The sequence below is a fragment of the Drosophila hydei genome, unplaced genomic scaffold, assembly GCF_003285905.1.
Source record: "Drosophila hydei strain 15085-1641.00,03,60 unplaced genomic scaffold, DhydRS2 tig00000001-arrow-pilon, whole genome shotgun sequence".
NCBI lineage: Eukaryota > Metazoa > Arthropoda > Insecta > Diptera > Drosophilidae > Drosophila > Drosophila hydei.
In genome coordinates, this window is record NW_022045643.1 from 13,699,318 (window position 1) to 13,721,168 (window position 21,851).

The 21,851-nt window shown below is 42.2% G+C and overlaps 2 protein-coding genes and 1 non-coding gene across 3 annotated transcripts; all 3 read right to left on the bottom strand.

Annotated features, from left to right (window-relative positions):
* Positions 1 to 565: 565 nt before the first annotated feature.
* On the bottom strand, positions 566 to 680 carry LOC111597632. The gene has a single exon (XR_002751340.2). It is a non-coding gene; the product is annotated as a U5 spliceosomal RNA (small nuclear RNA).
* Positions 681 to 7,600: 6,920 nt separating this feature from the next.
* On the bottom strand, positions 7,601 to 9,103 carry LOC111597570 (zinc finger protein 184). Its single transcript, XM_023312369.2, has one exon. The coding sequence runs from the start codon at positions 9,101 to 9,103 to the stop codon at positions 7,601 to 7,603; it is 1,503 nt and encodes a 500-aa protein (XP_023168137.2).
* Positions 9,104 to 16,296: 7,193 nt separating this feature from the next.
* Positions 16,297 to 17,074, bottom strand: LOC111597550. The gene has a single exon (XM_023312346.2). It carries the CDS (start codon positions 17,063 to 17,065, stop codon positions 16,349 to 16,351), a length of 717 nt encoding a protein of 238 aa, XP_023168114.2. The 5' UTR covers positions 17,066 to 17,074; the 3' UTR covers positions 16,297 to 16,348.
* Positions 17,075 to 21,851: the final 4,777 nt, after the last annotated feature.

Consider the following 21,851-nt stretch of genomic DNA (forward strand, 5'->3'; position numbering starts at 1 on the left):
ACCGTCCGACGGAGAGTGTGCACCAGAAATTATGCTACACTTCTCAATCTAAAGGGTTCGTGCGAGTGCCTGGGTGTGTGTGCCTGTGTGTCGGTGCGTCCAGCGGCTGTTTAGAAAGGATAAGTTGCTATGAAATTTCGTGTATGTTTAATCCGTAAATGGATATGTTGTTATGACGCCTACGCAACAACATAAGAAATAAATCGAACAAAAATTGAGTTTCGCTTATCTTTTTTGCTCTGAATAGCCAAACATTGTTATGGCCATTGGTGTAGAATGAACCTGGACAGTGTTTTTTTATAATTGTACCTTTGATTCAAAGTTTAGACGCGACCTATACAAATTTGTGTATAAATCGCAGAGTGAGCCAAATACTTTGATTACTTTCTTAATTAAAATTTTGCTACTCATGAAAGTAAGGGCTGGCAGCCAGTTGCTTGAACCAAAAAGTTCTTCTAACTGGTTAGGAATTAAAATATATATATATACTATACTACTGTATTATACTATACTGCATACTGTTAAATGAAATGTTAAATAAAATGATTTAGTATTATAAGAATATTGAAAATTGAAATTTGTGTTTAATTAATAAATTAATTTCATTAGAGAGCTCCTCTCCACGGAAACCTTTAGTAAGAGGCGAAATATTTATTCGACAAATGAAGAGAAATTGAATTGTGTTTTAAATATAATTTACATTATAACTATAAGCATAGCTTAAAGGATTCTGCAACAATTATGTTAATCGGAATAGTCAGATTGAAACTGTATAAGCCCTTCCATTAATTGAAGTTTTTTCTTTTAATATTTTAAGTGAAGTAAAAAATGAGGTAACTCCGGTAAGCCGCCCCTTGTAAGACCACTTTTTGCTAAACCAAATGTATAAAAATATTCATTAAATTTTGAAGCTAGTATTTTCAAGAATCATAAGACCTTTCTTCAGTCTTGGTTTGCTTTAAGATATTTATTAGTAATAACTGTCAAGTTTTAGCTTACCTTTTACCAAATCGACAGCTCCTTATATTGATGCTATATATATTGAATTTTGTTAGTCAACAAGTTATTTGATTTGTTAGTCTTTGATTTATGTTTTATTTTTGTTGTTAATTTCAACTAGTAAAAAGGCACAATTGCATGCTACGGCATACTACTTGGCAAAGTTATTAGTTTTACGATAGGTCTTTTATGTTTTGCCGCTGCTGCCTCTTTGCTGTTTAGTACTGTTATGATAATATTGCGATATTCGTTGTCTGAGCCGCGCACGCGAGCACTTTGCACGTTTAAACAATGGAATTTAGCACACGGCTGCCAATTATTGAAAACCTGCTAAAAAATTAAAGCGAAACGCAAACAATTTGTAGCACATTAGGTGGGTAGAGGGGAGCTGCTGCCATTTGTCCTCTTCCGGTTGCAGAAACTGCAAAACTGCTAAAGTGCATGACAGAAATGCCAATGCGAATGCCAAGCACAGAAACAAAGCCGAGCGACCAAATCAAAATGTATGAAATACTTTCATAAAATACAGGGATATATGCAAACACACACGCACACGTTTGTATGAATGTGAGAGTACAACCGCACATGTGGCATGCCTGCGTGTGTGTGTGTGTGTGTGTGTGTTTGCACTTGAAAAGCATTTAACGTTGCGAGAAGACAAAACGATTCGAGATAAATGCCAAAGGTTATGGTGTTAATGTCGCCTTTATTCAAAGCGGATATCGGACCAGAGCACCGAGAACAAAGGCGAGCAATGTAATAAAAAATAAATTAAATGGAAAATGCGAAAGGGAAAGGCGACAAACACCGAAGACGGACAGAAGCAGAGACTGAAGCGCGAATGTGTCACGGATTTCATTGCTCATTGAATACGCATTCATTTCATGGGCCCAGGACACTGAAAGGCACAAAACTGTGCGAAGGATCTGACAGGCATTCGGGGCAGCCGCATCGAGTCAGTCAGTCTGCGTACGTAAGCAGCAGAAGGACACACATTCACGCACGCACACACACCCAAACACACAGCGCACCAACACAGAGGCAAGTTAAAGGCGCTGCGAAAATCAGTGGGTAAAATAAGCCACAGAGCCACAGAGCCACAGAGAAAATCAAAACTACGCGCACACCAAAAAGGCGCTGCCTGCTACGGTTTGTGTGTCAGTGTGTCCTGTCATTTGCATGTGTATAGAAATGTGTGTGCCTGTGTCTGTGTGTGTGCTTTCGGTGTCTCTTTGTGTGTGTCTGTGCTTGCTGTATGGCTTTTCGCTTTCTTTTTGTTGTAATTGCCTTTTGGCAATTGCAATTTTCGCATTTTATTGAATTTTACACACAGACACAAACACATGAAAGCTTGTCTAACAGATGCGCACACACTAACACCAACGCACGTTCACAAACACACACAAACACACATACACACATGTGCTCCGACACAATAACAACATTTTTTTGTCATAATATTTTCATGTGCTCCGTTTTCGATTTACACGCGCTCACGTCTAAACTTATTGTTGTCTTTTGGCTCCATTCGTCTTTTGGCAAACCGACTCGGAATCCGTTAGCGTGTTGCTCTTATTATTGTTAAATATTTTGTGAATTTGTTTTAGATTTGCAACACATTTTCATACACAGACCCACAAACGCGCACAAACACAATGCCACAAACACGCACACACACACACACATATACATATACACACACACACACACTCACACTCATAGAGACACATACGTAGAGAGTGTGTTGGGAGACGCGTCCAAGCTGTGTTCTATGCTGGCTGAGTAGCTAGCCTCTGCCTTGCGGAACCGCCCTAAAACAGTCGGGAGAATAACTGAAAATGAAAATTTGTGAAAAATTTATCCAAAGCACGCAAACGCATGCCAGGCGAAAGTCAAAAGCAAAGCGCAAAGGCAGAAGCTTTCGAAATCTCAGAAAAGTACCGTTATTAAATTTCTTTATAGCCAACAACAAGTGAGAGTTGCACGCACACAGAGACACAGTCAGAGAGCGACTGAGAGCATAAAAGGACACGCAATCAATAAGTACGCAGACTTTCAAAGCTTTCGCCGAACGCCAGCGAGAGAGAGAGAGAGAGAGAGAGAGAGTGCAGCGAGAGAGCGAAAGCGCGCACAGCAGCCCCCCGCCAGGCGTCATCGACGGCGTCGTCCTCCGCTCTCCTGCCCCACTCTCCGCATTTACCACCCCCACACTCATCCCCATGCTAGCATCGTCGCCACAGGCAGCACATGCTGCCAGCACGTCATGTTTTTAGACTGGGCTTTTTAGACAATTATCAAGTTGGCAGCAGCGAATCGAAATGTAAACAACGCTCCAATGAATATGAATGCGCCGTTACTTTGCGAAGCTTCACATATCATTTTACCGTTTCAACGCGACTTAGCCAGCGGGCAACTTTTAAAACTGTTCTCAACTTTGCACTCGGTTTGATTTTATTTTGCTGCTTTGCGCTCAACACGTCTGACTTTCAGCGTCGCCACAACACGAATGTCAGGTGTGCGTGGATTCCGGCTCCATTTTGTCTGCTCCTTGGCTGCCACTGTCCGACGGCTTGCCCGAGCGTAGGTGCTCAAGGAGCGCGAGAGATTCAGAGAGTCTGAGAAAAAGTCCCGTTAACCGTTATTATTTTGACAAACAGCGCTGCCAACTCGTTGTCCCCAGAGTTGCTTGCTGGCAGCTGCCCGAAGCCATGCAGAGTTGCAAACGCCCAAAATGTACACTGCGCAAAAGCCGAACGAGCTTTCGCCAGCGAATGTAACGGCTTAGCCGGCATAAGGATAACGATGATGGTAATCATACAGGCTGCTCAAGTGTCCACTCATCGCTCAAGCCAATCAGCCTCATCAATCTCATCAACTCTTTGCATAGAGAACGAACATACTGCCACTTAGGGCTGAACAAAGCGCCTGCATGTCGCAAGGACTTCAAGTGCGACAAATGTTCAAATGTTCAGATGTTCAAGCAGCCTCTCAAGGTGGCCAAATTACCGCCGCAGGTCGAGTCCTAAACTCATAATTAGATATCACCGGTTAGCCATCAATAGCAGCTGCCGCGGGCACAGCCCGCAGAAAGTGTAGCACATCGCAGTGCCGCTATGCGGCCGATCGTGCATCACATGCGGGCTTGCCAGCAAAGGTATGTCCCTGTCCATATTCAGCTCTTGCGCCCCGTGTCTCGTGCCAAGGTGCAAAGGCAAGTTTCACGAACACAGATATCAGTTTACATGCCGCGTTTTATTATTTGTGAAACCCAATCGGCACAAATTTTTATGACTCTGCCTGCCCAGCCTGACTTTTTGTGGACACACCCGCGTTGCAGTATTCAATAACCAAGCGATGGATGATGCTGCACCCCCTGTCCGTACGCTGATGCAGGGTAAGGGTAGGTTTTTTTGTTTCGGCATGATTTTACATAATTCCAACACCCTGCGCTTGCCGTGTGCATGAACTTTCGCTCTGTGCAGGACATCTACTAAATAGTATATGGCTCTTTTGACGCTTTAAATTGATTCACACCGAGCACGCACATGATGTGCGTTCCCGCCCTCAGATCTTTACCGGCTGTTGGGCTTTTTTCGGTGCTGTAATAATACCCTGTAAATTATAGGATGTGAAGGAGTAGCATAATGTTTCACACATACACAAAAACTTTTGAGTAAAACTAGTAAAACAACTTAATTATATAATCTATATATATTTTCGTAACCTAAAAATATCTTTAATTATTATATTATATTAAAAATTAATACAAAAATACCTTTAACAATGCAAAAAGTTAATTCTATTAGGTTTTTCCTCTACTTTGCGTTGCGTTGCTTGATCATTTTTCAAATACACGTGTGAGTTGGTTTTTTAACACAAGTTTGAAAGGATATCCGCTAGTCCCTAACTCAGCTGCATTATTCCTGGCAGTTTTCCGTGCTGTCATGCATTTGTATTTGATTAAACATTTTTTACGCACTTCCGTTCGGGACATCATTAGTTGGCGTGTTCAACGCTTTGGTCCAGCAGCGCACCATCCCCGCCCCCACAGCCAGGCCCAACCCAACCCCGTTTGATACGCACCCCTTGCTGCGGCATTTCCTTCTCGCAGTTGCTGTTGTTGTGTGCTTAGGCGCAAGTTGCATCTGTCCACTTCCGCTATTGAAGTTTCATGCATGAAAGTGTGTGATTGTGTGTGTGTGTGTGTGTGTGCGTGTGTGTTTGTTTGGATATTTGTTTTAGCTGCTTTTAAGTGCTGCCTAGTGGAGATCGATGGCCCATGTCAATGTCCTTTAGTGGCATTTCATTACATCTGCAGCATTGTTGTTGCCGCTGCTGCTGCTGCTGCTGCTGCTGCTGCGGTTTTGTTTACCCATCAGTTGCAGTTACTTTACGAGCCATCAAAATGGTCATTGAACATGATGAGAAAATTGCCAAGACACAAACATAGTAAAACGCCTTCTTCATCATCGTGAATAGACAGAAAACCAATTCCAATTCCAGTTTTAGTTACTGTTATGGGGGTCTCGTTTCAACCCTCCATCAAAAGGAAAGCCCATTGTCAGGCATGTGCATGAGCTGGATATATGGCTGTGAGCACTTCATATAGGAAGTGTTTACTAGCGCCACAATTATAAAGTGATTACCCGCCAGTCCTTGTTGCCCTCAAGGAGGGCAGGTTTGCTTAGCAACCCATATGATATTTTATAGCTACATCAAGCACGCATTAACCTGAAATCCATAAAGTTCCAGAAATTTCTCATGTTTTCCCTTTTTATTTTATTTTTAATATTTTTCTTTCAAAAATTTACATTTTCTCAAAATAGTTTATAAAAATACAAATATTACGTATAAAAATAGGTATATATATATAATATTACTCTTTAGATATATGGTACAAAATCCAATTGGTTTTGTTATTGTAAATGCACTGTGCGCAGACAAAAACGTCGAGCACAAGTCGTTGTAAACTTTAGGCTTAACATTTTAGTATCACAAAATCTCACTTAATAGTTAGATATGCTTATCAGTGATATATTACGTATCTCTAGTATATATATATATATATATATATATATATATATGATCTATATTGTAGATTGAGCGAATTTTTCCCATTTTCGTTGTACTCTGCGGTTACAACCAATTACATTGCATTCTACAGACTAAGGAACAATAGCGCTGTGATATTGCTCGGATTTTGTTTCGATTTGCTTACAAATTAAGAGTTGACTTTTAAGTACACAACCGCGGGTTCTGTCGTTGCCTCTGGCCAAGTAAATACGCCATAGACGATTATATATACATGTTTTGTTGTCTATGGCTGAAGTTGTACTCTTTAAATACTTTTACTGGTAGTGAAACGCTGGTTCAATGTCCGTTTTGTTTTCTGTAAACTAGCCTAACCAAAAGAACTAACTAACTAAGTTAAGTAAACTAAACTAAACTAAACTAAACTGATGCTGAGTTATTGCCTCAAAACTTAGTGTTCTACAAAATGACTAGAGTTCACACTCGACTTTTATTACCAGCGCGGAAACTGGATTTCATTGCTTAGTTTAGATTTTTGGTTTTCGGTTTGGTATTGGTTTGCTTGGACTTACGACTAGTACTGCACAATTTCGCCTGAATTTCGATTTTTTCGTTTGTGAAATTTCTAAAAGAAAATTATTCAAAATAAATTTTAAAAATGGGGTTTTCCTAAAGTTAAAGTAAAACTGCATACTAAATCAAATATATTAATATGATGCCAAAAAGGTTGAATAACCTCCAGTTGACTGGAGGACCGCCTAAATTAATGACTAGAAAGTGTAGTTTGTAAGTTATGAAGAGATTGGAATACGATATTAATTTACTTCATGAATAGATAATGAAATGAATGATAATGAAGCGTAAAGTTGAAGAGGAAATTACGAAAGTGTAGGGTTATATAGAAGATTGTATATCAATGATAAACGATAGAATTTTAAGTTCTGGTAATAGATAGCAAGAGATAGAAAGAAAGTTGGAATTTAATCTAAAATCTTTGGTAAATCAAGATACTTTGGTTAGGTTTATTGCCATTTGGTAACTAAGATGTGACTAGAGTTTGCCTAAATGACTACAAATTTACTGACTAGATGAAAAGTGCCTCGGCTGGGTCTGAAAACCTTTTGGCCTGAGCATTTCCTGTGAGATCTTATTGAAGCTGACTGACTAGTGCCAATTACTTTGTTGGACTGACTACAAATAAATACTAAAACCTACTTTAAGAAAGTAAACTAAAAACTAAGATGACTAGACAGATTGCCGTCTTTGGTTCGCATGACTAAACACAACAGTGGAATGTGGATTGAAGTATAGAGTTGACTAGAATGAAACCCATTGATAAGAACTAAGTGACTAGAAACTGAGATATACAACTTTTAGTAACTAAATACGAATAGCTTAAATTCAAACAAAGTCGAATTTGGAATATAAAAACTAATTTCTTTGGTCTGTTTCAGCTGCAGTTCTCTCAAAACAAGAGACGAATTAAACACTAAAATTAACAATAGCGGACTATGAACAAATTATTCAGTTGCCAGTTGGCCCGGTTCTGCCTCGCTTTGCCCACACTTACTCAGTGCGCCATCGTCGTGTGCTGGATGACTGAGGCGCAGTTACGCAGATTTGTCAGCGCAGCAGCCGCAATGCTCTCCTCCTCAGTCAGGCCGTGCTCCACAATCTGGAGTCGACCATAACCTGCGGAGGAGGTAGAGGAGCTGCAGTCGGACATGTAATCGCCCTCATAATCATAGTGGCTGCTGCTCGCTGCTCCAGCCACATAAACGCCCTCGTCCTCGTGTGTGCCCGTGTAGGAATGCGAGCTGCTCGCCGAGCTGGAGCTATTCGATTTGTAGACCGTCGTCTGGAAGCTGCCAGTTATCGTGGTGGTTGCCTCCGGTTGTCTCTCCGGCTCAGAATCCGGCTCAGCCACCTGCGTCTGTGCCTTCTTGGCATGCGTCAGCTGATGCTTGCGCAAATAGGCAGCCCGCTTGAACTTCTTGCCGCACTCGCCGCAATCAAAGGCAAGCTCCTCGGCTGGCTTCTTGCCGGTGGCTTGTTGTTGCTGCTCCTCCTGATTGCTGGTGTTGCGATTCTCCTTTTTGGAAGTGACCGCCTCCTTCTTGGGCTTGTGCCAGCGGCGATGCGAAGCCAGATTGGCGGGGCAATTGAACTGCTTGCCACACTCGGGGCAGCGGTACTCAAGCAGCACAATGCAGGCGCAGCGATGGCGCGCCAGGCCAAAGGCATCGTCAAACTTGATGCGACACAACCGGCACACATAGTCACCAATTACATTCTTAATGGCAGCCAGTTCCGCCTTGGTTTCTTCGGTAATCTCGACGATGTTGTACTTGGGATCGATGTCGCCATTGCTGTACTGCATTGTGCCATCGGTGATGTCTTCGAGTGGCCTGATTATGGTCCCTGAAACGGGCGAGCTTGTCTCCTCGTCAAACTTTAATTTGCGCGTTGCCTTATTGCGCGTCGATTTACCACTTGAGGTGGATGCTTTAGTGGTGCGCGGCGCCGTGTCAGAGACTTTAATGGGTTTGGCGGGGGTGGCATCAACGGCTGCTACGGGACTCACATCTGATTTGGCCAATTTGGCAGCGGGCAGACATTCGCTTTGTTCGCTCAACTTGCGCTTTAGTGAAGCCACTGGAATTTCAACTACAACTGGACTTTGTGGCGGTGTTATGGCCTTCTCTGTAATGACGACCACCTCATGTGCCACCTCCTGGGTGAGCTCCACCTCCTGTGGCAGCTCATCTGTAGCTGCAGATGCCGCTTCTGTTGGTCCGCTGGGAACCTCAGCAAATGTGGTCGCCATTGGCACATCGACGCTTGGCACTGGCGACAGCGGTTTCACAGACAGATCCAATGGAATTTCACACTTGGTTTTAATGTTCAGATAACGGCTGCGATACTTGGGCGGCAGCGAGGCCACTGTGGTCAGCAGGCCGAGCCCGTGAGGCAGCCCGCCAGCCGTTGCATTGTGCAGCAGCTGGATGCTGTGTGTGTGTGGGTGGTGGCTGTGGTTGGATCCTGCCGGCTGATGGTTGGCAACACTGGCCATTGCACTGTTCCGCGTATCAACGAAATGATGATAAACTGAAACTTGAACGCGCTTTAAGAACTTGGTGGAAACGATAAACGGAAACGGGGATCGGTAAACGATGAATGGTGAACGATGAGCGGTGAATGGTGAACGATGAACGGTGAACGGCGAACGGTGAACGGTGAACGGTAAACGGGAGGAACAAAGAGTTGAAGAACTAAGCAAAACTTAACAACAAATTGAAACGTTGGCAACGTTGAGCGCTCCTTAGGCTGCTTCCTGTCGGCTCGACGTATTTGCTGCGAATGACTAACAGCATATCCTGCCGCCTCTATTTATGTGTGCCAAAGGAAAGCGAAATTAAAATCATTGTTTGTGTGTTGTGACGGCGTCGCTCTTGGAAATTTCATCCCCCAATTCGAGTCGTTGTCCTTTTAGCCCTCGCCGTTGCTGCCGCTGTCGACGCATGACGTTGGCGCTGGCAGCGACGCCGCCGCAAAGCCGGAATCTTTTGTTAGCAATCACACACATTAGTCACCCTTTTTTCCATACAGCCAGACACACACACACACACACTGAGACGGGGGGAGCAGCAGTTGGCAGTGAAAGTCCTGTGCACTGTGCCCTGCCTGCACTTGGAGAAATCATTGTGTAGCAATTCTATGTTGCAGCTGTGACTCAGGTTCCCAGTTTGCCACGCACCTCAAAAGGGCACGCGACAGGAACTGGAACACATGTTCGGGTCTGGCTTGCAAACTCTGTGATTCATGGAAATTTGGCAATGCACAAAAGATCTCAATGTGGTCTTATATCCTCTTGGATCCTTTCTGCAGATTCAGGCAAACAGCTGATATCCATGAAACCGTCAATTGTGCGTGTAACCAGAGGTAAATGTGAAATGTGCTCACAACCAGGAACTCAATAGGCCAGAATGACCTGAAGTAGATGCCACATTGTATTGCCTAGTTCTGCAGGACTCTTAAACATCTGCGGCAATCGAAAACATTTTTATGCTCAGCAGGCACTAACTATGTGAAAAAGATGTTGAAAAACTGTTAAAATCCAATTAACACGAATCAGACAATTTAATTTATTTTATATGAGCATTAAATTATGTCATCTAAATATATCATCTGTGTCTCTGTAAATCAAGTCTTGCAAATTAATTAATTTTTTCAATAAGAACTTGTTAGATTAATTAGCATAAGACTCTTTTCGAAAGTATAAAATTGATTCAAATTTTTATTAATAAAAAATATTTTACATATACATTTTTATAAATAATAATTTATGCACACACATTTTTATAAATAATAATTTATATCAATATGCCAATTTTTATAAATAATAATTTATAGTACAAAATATTGCCAATTTCGAGGGTTAAATTTCTTACTTTTATTTTGAGTTAAGTTTTATTTAAATTTTTCCAATTGTAAAGCTTATGATTATATAAAATATAATTTATAAAATTTATTTATTTTTACATTATATTTTAAATTAAAATAAACTGTATTTCAATATTATCAGAGCATAGTAAATAAGCAAAAGCTCCAAAGGACTCGCTAACATATTTTTAATTCATTGTAATGTGAAATTTCTTTGCGTGTATTTTTTGGTCTTTGGTGCATTTTCAGGTTTTCATTTGGCTATGGCTCTGGCATTGGCTCCGGCTGTGTCGACGACTTCAGCTCCTGCTCCCGCGTCGAGCTCACAACGCTCAGACGCCGCACACAGGCACAGACAGCCCTGCCATAAGCTTGTCAAGTTTGCTTTTGGTGGGGTAGGCACGTAGAACACTCTCGCACACACACACAGCTTGGTCTGCTCAGCCACCACAAAGCGATTGTCAGAGTGCTTGGAGTGTGTACGCGTGTGTGCGTGTGTGTGTGTGTGCTTTGCATTAATATAATCGAAATGCGACGCCGTTGCCGGCGCTGTCCTCATGGTTGCCATGAAAGGGAATGCACTTTCGATTCCCAGTGAAGGGCTTTTGGTCGTACCGCTCGCACCAAACACAAATATGGCATATTATGTTCAATATGACGCCATTGTTGCTGTAGCTGCTGCTGCTGCTGCTGCCGCTGCTGTTGTTGTTATTCTTGTATTACGGTAGGCACGTGCGTGGCAATAGCAACGACGCTGTCACCACCCCAATTGGGTTTAAAGTATTCCCAGAGCGACAGCGTTGCCGCTGCAGCATTTGCTTTTGTCGATCGTCGCGGGGTGGTGACCCCGTCGTAGCTCGAATCTGTGTTTGCCATGCAGCTTAGAATTAATAGCACACGCACCGAATAGGCCAGAGAGCTGAAAGCTGAGCGAAATACAATTCGGACAGAAGTGCGCCGGCCACGCGAGCAGCAGCCTCCCAGCGTCGCAAAGTCCAAAATTCCAACCCTGTTTGCAATCCCAAACCCAAATCGCTCATCAGTCAGTCAGGCTGTCAACTACAAATGCTGCGTTATTTGCAGCTAGAGTCGAACTCGCACTCGCACTCGCACTCGCACCTCGATTCGGCATATTCCTTTGACTGCTCGGATTTCTGCGCTCCAAGGCGCAAATTTGCACTCAACAACACCCAGGACGACCCGAGATGACAGCGCTCCCCCTCGCCATTAAGCCAAATATGCCGCTGGGTCGACTGGGCTACGCATTTTGTTTGTCGTTTGTTGTTTGTTGCTTGCTCATAGCTAACCCTTAAGTGCATCTTTTTATGGTAATTTCAAGTGCAGACCCAGCCCCAAAGCTGATGCGTCTGTTATCCTGCCTGCTTGGCAATAATTAATGTTCGAAAATGCATCGTTTATGTGGCATAATGCATTTGCATCTGTGTGTCTCAAAAGGCTTTTCAGCCGCCGTGTACTCTTGCTTGGGCAGCTCCTCAAGGATGCTCCACTGTAGCACATGTTGCCATTGCCGCAGGCTGAAACTCAAACTGCTCCAATCTGTAGCAGGGGCAGAGCTCGTTTGAGCTGTAATTAAATTTTTGCTTCCATAATTTGATGCAATTTTTTGTGCAGCTCGAAAAAATGAACGGAAACTGGCTGGGATTTTGTTATATACCCTGTATCTATTATATATGGGTAATGAAAGGGTCTATAAGTGCCAGGAAATTTAGTAGGCAAACAGAACAAAAGCTGAGTAGGTATAGCCGGGTTTGCCTTTCTGAATGTTTGATATTTGCATTGCAAATGATCTTGCTGGCAGCTAAATTTCAATGTTTGTCACTCCGAAATTTTAATAATGATTTATTTTGATAACTCTTTTTGAAGCCATCAGTCACAAAGTGTAACGACTGCTTACATTTTTTATTACATATTCTCGTTAATCATATAAAATATTGATCTTTTTGAGTATTTAACTATTTTCTCACCTCTTTTTGAAAGCTTGACTGGCGCATCAAATGAAATATAAAATTTGCTTTCTAGCAGATTAAACCATTTCAAAAAACCATCAGCAAAGGCTCGCAATAAATTTCAAAATCTAGAAAGTTTTCCTATAGTATATAGGCATCGAATAAGATTTGAGGATCGAACTGCAACAGCCACTAAAGCAACGGGAACTCATAATGACTTATATGAATATGTCTGTATTTGTGTACGTATTTATAATAAAGATAAATCTATACAATTCGACGGCAGCTGAGTGCTCGAATAGGGTATCTAAAAGTCAGGCAGTCTTGTCCAACTCACTGGTGCTTTCTTTTTAATTCCAGTGTAAATTCTTCTTAATTGTTTTTCAGTTGGTTTTACGTTTTTTCGAGTCCCATATGGCAGCGATTAGAGCGGCATCACAATTGGTTGCAACTCGCGTCGCACCAATTAACAATGATTTGAGTGGAGCTTGCCTTTGTCCTGGGGGATTTAGTTGGTCGAGTTTTTGCCAGCTGCTACCTGGGGCAAATATTTTTCAAAACAACCTTTTATTTTGCATGACAATTATTCAATTTGTTGATCTTTATTTCGATTTGTAACTAGAATTAAATGGCTTTACAGCTTTAATGGATTTGGTCACAACAATTTGCGGAATCTGTGTGCTAAGAGAGATTCAATTATGAAAACAAAATAGAAAAATAACAAATTTGAACCCAGTTGGAGAGATGGCAATTTGCATAAAAGTTTTCTGATCCACTTCGATTAAATCTGAGTTCGACAGCAAGTATTTAATTATGAACGACGCAGCAGTGGCATGCCAAAATTTAAGTCAGAATAGGATTATGGAATTTGCACTCTAATCCACACCGAACACAAACAAAAGCCGTATGACTAACCCCCATTTGGACGGCGCACAGCAAATTGGCCAACTGAATAGAGGAAAGCAGGAGCGGCCCATGAGCAATAATTGTATACTAGATGAGCTCTATGCCTATTTATACATTGAATTGTGTGTGAGTCAAGGCAAAGCGCGTATGCGAGCACATGCATTCATTCATTTATGCGCCGCAGGACACTCGCACACATACACACAAATATCTGCGTTATAACTCGTCAAAGCGTTTTGCATGAGCGCGCAAAATGCGAAAAGGAAAAGCGGCGCAAAGAAAAAGGAAAACAATCACAATTCAGTTGGGTGTCGAAGTGCTTCAGGCACGCGACCATCAACCAACGTTGCTTTATTGTTGTTATTGTTGTTGTTGTTGTTGTTGTTGGTAATGTCCTTGCTGTGCACAGTCGCAGTCGCATAGTTGCTGGTGCATAGCGTCAATGCTACAAAGGGTCATTTTCCACATAGGCACACACGTTGGCATGTGCGCCGTGGAAATCACAATGCAAGGCACTGCAAGCAGGGCTACAACCACCCAGGCGTACATACAAACACACGCACAAAAGTCGAACGGAATCGAAGCCCGAAAAAATGTGGCCAGGTGCATTTGCAAACACTAACCAAAATGTCGTAGGGTGCACTCGAGCCAAACCAAACGCAAGCCGTAAGCCAACGAAGGACATTAACCAAGGGGGTTGGGGCAGAACAACGCAGTCGAGCCCCTGTTAGAGAACTGAATATAAACCAGAGCTCTAGCGTAGCGCGATTCCGATTCAGCGTTCGCGGTAACGCTCGATTCTGAGGCTGTTGCTGATTTCGAAAGTGCTTTAAAAATGTTTTAGGGCGCCTTGCGCTCTTTAGGGGTGGCTTGAACTGCAGCCGCATATATTCCAGACTCGTATATCCGCATGTCAGTCACAGTGCACACTGGGCTGGAGGGTTCGAACTGGGGTTGAGGTATTGCAGGGATCATATATATATATATTTATAAAAAATATATTTCATTTTTACCCCGCACCATTGTCTACAATATAAAATTCCAATTGGACGCGTACACAGCAAAAAAGGGGCGAACCTTTTTTCATTTTTATTGCATTGTTATGCGCTTGCAGGAGGTATTACAATTTGGTTACCAAATGTGTAACACACAAAGAAACCCAGTTCCGATTATATACAGGCGATATTTTAATCAGCTTCAGCAGCTGAGATCTTCTAATCGAGGGTCTCTGTCAATTTTAATCTTTAATTAAAAATATTTTAATTAAAAATATTTAGTCTTCAATTAAAAATAGTCTTTTATTAAAAATTGTCTTCAATTAAAAATAGTATTTAACTAAAAATAGTCTTCAATTAAAAATAGTCTTAAATTAAAAACAGTCCTTAATTAAAAGTAGTCTTTTATTAAAAATTGTCTTCAATTAAAAATTGTCATCAATTAAAAATAGTCTTTATTTAAGAATAGTCTTCAATTAAAAATAGTCTGTATTTAAAAATAGTCTACAATTAAAAATAGTCTTAAATTAAAAATAGTGTTAAACTAAAAATAGTCTTCAATTAAAAATAGTCTTTAATTGAAAATAGTCTAGTATTCGCGTAACAGTTGCATTTGTCAGATGGGAACATTATATCATATACTTGATACAGAGATCTAGCAACTTTAATCGGACTAATCTATCAATATAATACATTAATTAAGTTGTTGAATGGTATAGTATAGTTCTATAGTAGACTATAATAGTATAATAAGGTAGTATTCTCTAGTCTTATTGTACAATGTTGTCTATTATAGTAGAGTATAGTATAGTATATATAATATATAGTATAATATAGTCTAGAACAGTACAGTGAAGCAATATAATATAATTGTAGTATAGCTATAATTATAGCCCTATAGAATTGAAATGCCTCAAAGTCATATATTTTAAGAGTATAGAATATTCGTCAGACTAAGTCAGCTTGCTTGTTTTGTTTAAATATTATGGCTGAGCCGCCACTGCCTAGCAGGCAAAGATCCTGTGCAAGATTTGCTTTCGACGTTGACAGAAGCATCGGCATTAAGGCAAGCGGCGGCGTCAACGTTGACGTCGCTGCTGTGTGAAAATTGCACAAGTTGCGCTTCTGCTTTTGACAATAGCCTCACATTAACTAGTTTCCGCTGCAATTCCAATTCCGTAACCACCGTCGCCGACATTGCCGCCGTCGCCGCCGTCGCCGCCGTCGCCGCCACCGGCTCATCGCGACACGGCCGCCACTTTTAATGAGTAACTGTATACTAGAGCTGGGAACTGGCAACTGGAAACTGGCAACTGGGAAGTGACAACGGCCAACTGTGAACTTCATTACAAAAGCACCCCATTTGCGTTGGCCTGTGCTGCTGTGCCGTTTCCTGTTTGGTTTGTTTCAATTAAATCGCATGTGCGACCCACAAGCAGTGCCAGGACACAGGCAGGACATTGCTTGGCACATGGCTCATCTGTTACTTAATCATGGCATTGCCATGGATACCTCGCCGCTGTTGAGGGTGTGCACACACTCACACGCTAATTCCGCTGTCTATTTATGCAGTTGCAAGGATGTGCTTGCTAGATGACCCCTTAGTTACATCATTGAGGAGATGCTCCTTTGGAACTGAATTTTAAAGCTAAAAAATAGCTGCACAAAGATAGCACAACTGCCATTCATTATACAGAAGAACAGGCCAGAGGCAAGTGCTTATAAACTCCAGAAAAGGAAAACGATTTCATAACTAATTTTTGAATAAAAGGCGACGCCAATTGGGCTCAATCTGTGTGCTCTTCGAAGTCTAAGAATACTTTTTTAATTAACTTCGGCAGTTGTTATCGGGTCATATCATAATTTTGAATTCAATTTTTGCTCACATATATTAATATTTATTTAAAATAAAATAAAATATCGCACTGTATATATATAGATTATGCAGAATTACTGATAGGTAATTATTAGCAAATTGCTTGCCCGCTCGCTCCTTATGCTTATGGTTTAATAGAATCCGTAATTGTAGTCATATTCATAGTTATTGGGAAGTGTTTCGTTGCTCCAGCCCAATTGGTAGCGTACAAATGAGTCCAAGCCATTGACATCAACTCCCAAATTCCGCAAACGGCTAGCAAATGCGGTTGCCTGGGATGTGGCCAAGAAGCGTTCGTAGACCGGCTTGAGGGCCACCACACGCTGCCAGAACTGACCAAAGACGGCGCTCTGCTGGGCACTTGTCTCGAGGAGCTTGCGAATTGATGCCAGTGGATAGATGTAGTCGAATTCCTGTTCGAAGCCGGCTATGCCATTCACTGACTGCGCCCAATGGGGGTATTTGTTGAGCACCTTGATCTCCAGCTCCAGATCGTCGAACACTTTGAGTGACCCGCCTGACAGGATCAGCTGCTGGGACAGCCATTGGAGGAATTGACGCAGCTCCGGCTGATTGAGTAGCTGCAGCCGCAGGCGATATGTGGCCAGAGAATTGATCTCCCGCACGACTGCTTGAAATTCTGCATCGTTCAGCAGATAGGCCTGAACGAGGTGCTCGATCTGCTTATGAGGCACATTGCGCAATACGCTCCTTAGCTCTAAATAGAAATTGCTCGGAGGTACAGCGGGACTAGCAGGTGCTGCTGGTGCTGCTGGTGCTAGTGCGATTGCCGATAGTCCTGTGCCCAGGCTACAGAGCGTAATTAGAGCTATTGTACCCCAATGCATCCTACTATACGTGCGATTACTTTATGCTGTCTACGGCAGACTGAAGGGCTTTATATAGGTAGACGCTTATCTGTTGAATTTAAAGTCTTGTTTTGATTTGGCTGCAAGTGCATATTTGTTGTAAGAAACTTGATTTACATGACTCCCTTATCAGACTTTTATCAGCCTCAAGCGTTTGTTTTGCCAAAGCTTCGGACTACATGAATGTAGTTGGAATAGACAAAGTCTATTTGTCTGTCATCCCGTGCCAAGATAAACGAATTTACTGGCTTAGTCATCTGCTATAAGCAGGTGTGCGCTGTTCATGTTGCCACCCAAAGCAAAACAATCCGGATTCGAGCGAAATCAAGAGTGTGAAGTGAAGCGTCTTTCAGTTAGTTCTTCCATTGATAACTTCTTTTCACAGCTGCAGAGCTTCGAAGTACTTTGCCAGGAAATGTGTAACAAGTCAAGAACATCTATGCAATTTATTTCTGTGCCCAAGGGGCTAAATAATAAAAGCCGTAAATAATTAGCCAGACATGAGACTACGTAGAGATTGTTATGAAGGCAAGTAAATATCTTTTCTATTATAGCAAAGTACAGTAAAGTAAAGTAAAATCTTCGAACGGAGATGTCAGTAGTCACACGAATATTTCTAATTTTCTAACCTTTTTGAAAGATATTTTCAATTTTTAATTTGAAAATTGTAAGCCCAATATTTCAGGTACACAAATTTGGCAGCTTTCATGCGGTCGCACCTCTGGAGCAATACTCATTAGTTCCAGTCGAAGGGAGTTGTCGGTAAAGAGTTCATTGCGCTCGCCTATTTAAAATCTAGCAAGCGAGCAATTCGGGGCGAGCCCATTGCATTCTGCTAGTAACCACAGCGCCCCGCCCCGCCCACCGTTCACTAACAGATGGATAAATAAGTAGGGAACTGGAAACGGGGTGTTTCAATGGGAGTTGCAACTGCAACAGTAACAACTCGAATGGTCAGATTTTCGGCATCTGAATTTGAACGAGAAAATATTGGATTTCATGCAATTTATGTGCATAAAATAACAACAACTAAATAACTGAGAGCTGTTCTAAATTGTATAGCACACACACACAGAGAGAGTCACGCACTAGCATACATATGCATAGGCGAGAAGCCACCCCAAATGTTGTTTTGGGCCGACTCACAGGGGGTTGATTTTCGGACTCCCAGGCAATAGCATAAGCATTTTTCGGCCAAGGGCGATCGCAGCCCTAAAATGCCAAAGGGGCAGCAGCAACCAGCGGCAGCTGCAATACTCACACACACATGCAGTGCTTGGATAAATCATGTGTAAAGGTATTTTGATTTTTTACCTCGATGCGATAAGCGAATTGCAGCAGCTGGCCATGCGGGCAGCACAGCTTCAGATGGAAAATCGACACCGAGAATTTTAAAAATCAAAAATTACATAACGAACGAATGTAATGAAAGGAGAAAATATATATCTGTTGCCATGCACACTAGCAGGAAAACAAGCAACTACAAATTTTTAATTGATTTGGCATGCTTCAATTTAACGCTTGGCTGCCACTTCCTTTGCAGCGCGAGTCCTTTTTGCATATGTGCACGTGTCCCGTAATTGCCTGTTTTTAGTTTATTGTAATTTTCAATATTTTGTGTATAAAAACAGAGAAAGGAAAAGGAAAATGCAGTCCCCGCTCTGACAATCGCTTCCGCTTTACGACACGCCAATGACTCACAGGACACGGAACTTCTGATAGCTTTTACAGAAATTTAAACGACGGAACTGCGAGGCGGCGACGTTGACGGCAGACAGACGACGACGCAATATACGTCAGCGCCTCGCCTTGTCAGCGCAAGTCCTGAACCAGCTACAGGTACATATGCCGCGGCTTCAGCCAGAGTCTCAGTCACAGTCTTAAGCGCATTCCCAGTTGGAGTAGCTGCCTTGGCACACGTCATAGCTGAAAGAAACCCTCGGCTGTCTTGGTCGCTTTTTGTTTAGGGGTTGCTAGTTGCAAAGCAGTGGAAATCCTTATAAGAAACATTCCGAAGGAAGCGAAGCAACACGTTCAAGACATTGTTGAGTCACCGCAGCCCCTTTCTGCGGCGGCATTTATGTGCTTCACTGCCGACCCTTCTCAGTTTCAGTTTCAGTTTCTGTTTCTGTTTCGGAGCCGCCTTTCTTATCGGAACTGCAAGGTGCCCGCCTTTGTGAGGTGCTGGGTTTGCCCTTTTGGGTTTTCATTCAACTCTCGTCACTTAATTGAGTTGCGGCGCCGCAAGAAAAAAAATAATAAAAAGGAATAGGGAAAACGAAAAAGGGGCAATTCCTTTGGCTGGAAAGTGCCAATTGTAGGTTTCACTTTAGGCAGCTACAAATTGAAATGCCCACTGAAAGTCCCTGGCGCTGGCTTTTTATTCATGTGCCTTTTGCTCTGCCATTGTCTTCGGCGTCTTCACCTTGAGTGTAGTTCCTTTTTATGCTTGCTCTGCACCAGGGAAGCCATTAAATTGATTATAAAAAGTCTTCGAAATGTGTAAACACAATGTCAGACAGCGTGTCGCCGGAGCCAGAGCTCGAGCTAGAGCCTTGAGCATGGACTCTTTCTCTCTCTCGCTCTATGTCGCCGTCTCTGTCTGTCAGCTTAGGAATGCTACTAATTACATGGGCGTTGCGGAGCCTGCCGAGGAGGGACTCGTATACGGATTGTGACTTGGGTCTTAAGCAGCGAATGATTCCAACAATGAGCGCAGTAAGCGACAACTTAAGGGTTTATCAATGACAATAACGGAAATAGTAAGGGCTAAAGTGGAGGGCGTGCCGAGCTCCTTGAAGAAGGACGACAGTTGACTTTTGGAATGGGAGGTCCTTGCCACAAATTTGTAGCTGCAAGCCGAAAGGTGGCAATTACTGAGTTAGCTTTAAGGATACTTTAAGAGAATGATTATAGATGGTCGAAATGATGTTTATTACTATTTAAGGATGCAATAGTTAATCGGTACAAGTACGTAAATAGTGCTAATAGTAATGTTAATCTAATACTAATAATGTTAATCTCCGTACGTATTACTCAATTAAATATGTTATGCTGCAATAATGAACTTTTCAAACAGTTGTTAGACACTCGCATCCTTATCTTCCCGCAGCTATTGCTCAACTCTTATCGCATAAGCTGGTGGCGCGGCATTTCAATTGGTGCCTCGTGGCATGCCGCTGATAACCATCCGTCCAATGTAGAAATCTGTCATGCTGTTGGGTTCATGTCTAGGACCAATTCCAGGTACATAGTCATTTGCATGTTCACGGCTTGTTGGGCAACACACGTGTTCGATTCTACACGGACTTGGACTTATTTGCATGAGACGGGGAAGCGAGTAGATAAAGCTCGGTGCCAACTGTTCCAATCAACGAAGTTCTATGTAAAAACATGTTATATATTTATTTATTTATGCAAATATGGAAATTAAGCTAACAAACTGCGTGGCGGGCGCTGCGCAAGCGCAAGCATAACAACAGGCAGAACCAAAGCTGAAGCCATAGCCATAGCCATATGCACTAGCATTGTAAGGGGCGCAAGGCACGATCCAGGACACGTTCCATGGGCAACCCTCAGTTAGATAACGACACACACACACATATATACATACAGTCAGCTCGTAAATGTGTTACACATTTTACATAACATTTGCGGCTCGACTGCATTTCGTTTTTGTCTGTGTGGCAGCTGCCGGCGCTGGCTTTGCCAAAAACGTGTTTATCCTTATCCAAGGCGCGGTCCATATTCGAGCCTGGGCGAGCCGAGACTCGCGTGCCACCAGCCCCTTACTGTCCCACCCCATTCCGCCATATCAAAGCGTTGTGCTGCAGTTTCAGCTCATTTCGATGCTCATAAATAACAACAATGGCGACGCGGATGCAACAAAAACACGAATAATAAAAGCAACTGAGATCCCCAGGTATTTTTCACGTGTTTGGCACGTTTCACTCGATTTTCCGGTTCTCGATTCCCATTCGGCATTTCTGCCTCTGCTCTCTAATCCTTAGAGGCGGATGGCGAACGGCGAACGGCGCACGCGGCACGCGTCCGTCCTCTTTGTGATAAATTGGGCTTTAAAGCAGGGGTCTACAGCCGAATCCACCCGACTCCATTGACAAATGGGCAAAGCTGTGCCAATGGACAGCTCAACTTTTAGGTTTCCGCCTCCCTCTCTCACGTCTTGCGTCCCTCACTACAGTCTCCACATGGCAACATGCAATTGTTTGCTACATTGTCAAATAAATCTTAGTTCCGGCTCTGAGTCTCTTGTTTTATTTACAAAGTCGGCCAATTACATTAAGTTCACTGATACGCCTATATCATTTATCAAAGTCTGCAGATACACAGTGTTTATTGTTTGATATTACTTATATGAAGTTGACAATAAATAAATATTTATATACTCCGGCCCACACTACATTTATATTTATATATATACGAATCTGTATACCTCTGTATTTACAGATGCTACAGATATCTAGCCTATGCTGTATACATTTGCATACATACATACATTGATTGCATACTTATATAATAATTATTTACATTCATACACACATAGATATATATATCAACATACATACACACATATATACATATAGCAAAGCGGTATGTACTTAATGATATATTAATTCTTATTTAAAAATACGAGTATGATTCTACAAATATATAAATGCATATGTACATACATAGCTACAGACTTGTTTATTATTATAAATGCATTCATACATATCTAATTACATTTTTATATGCATAGCTGTGT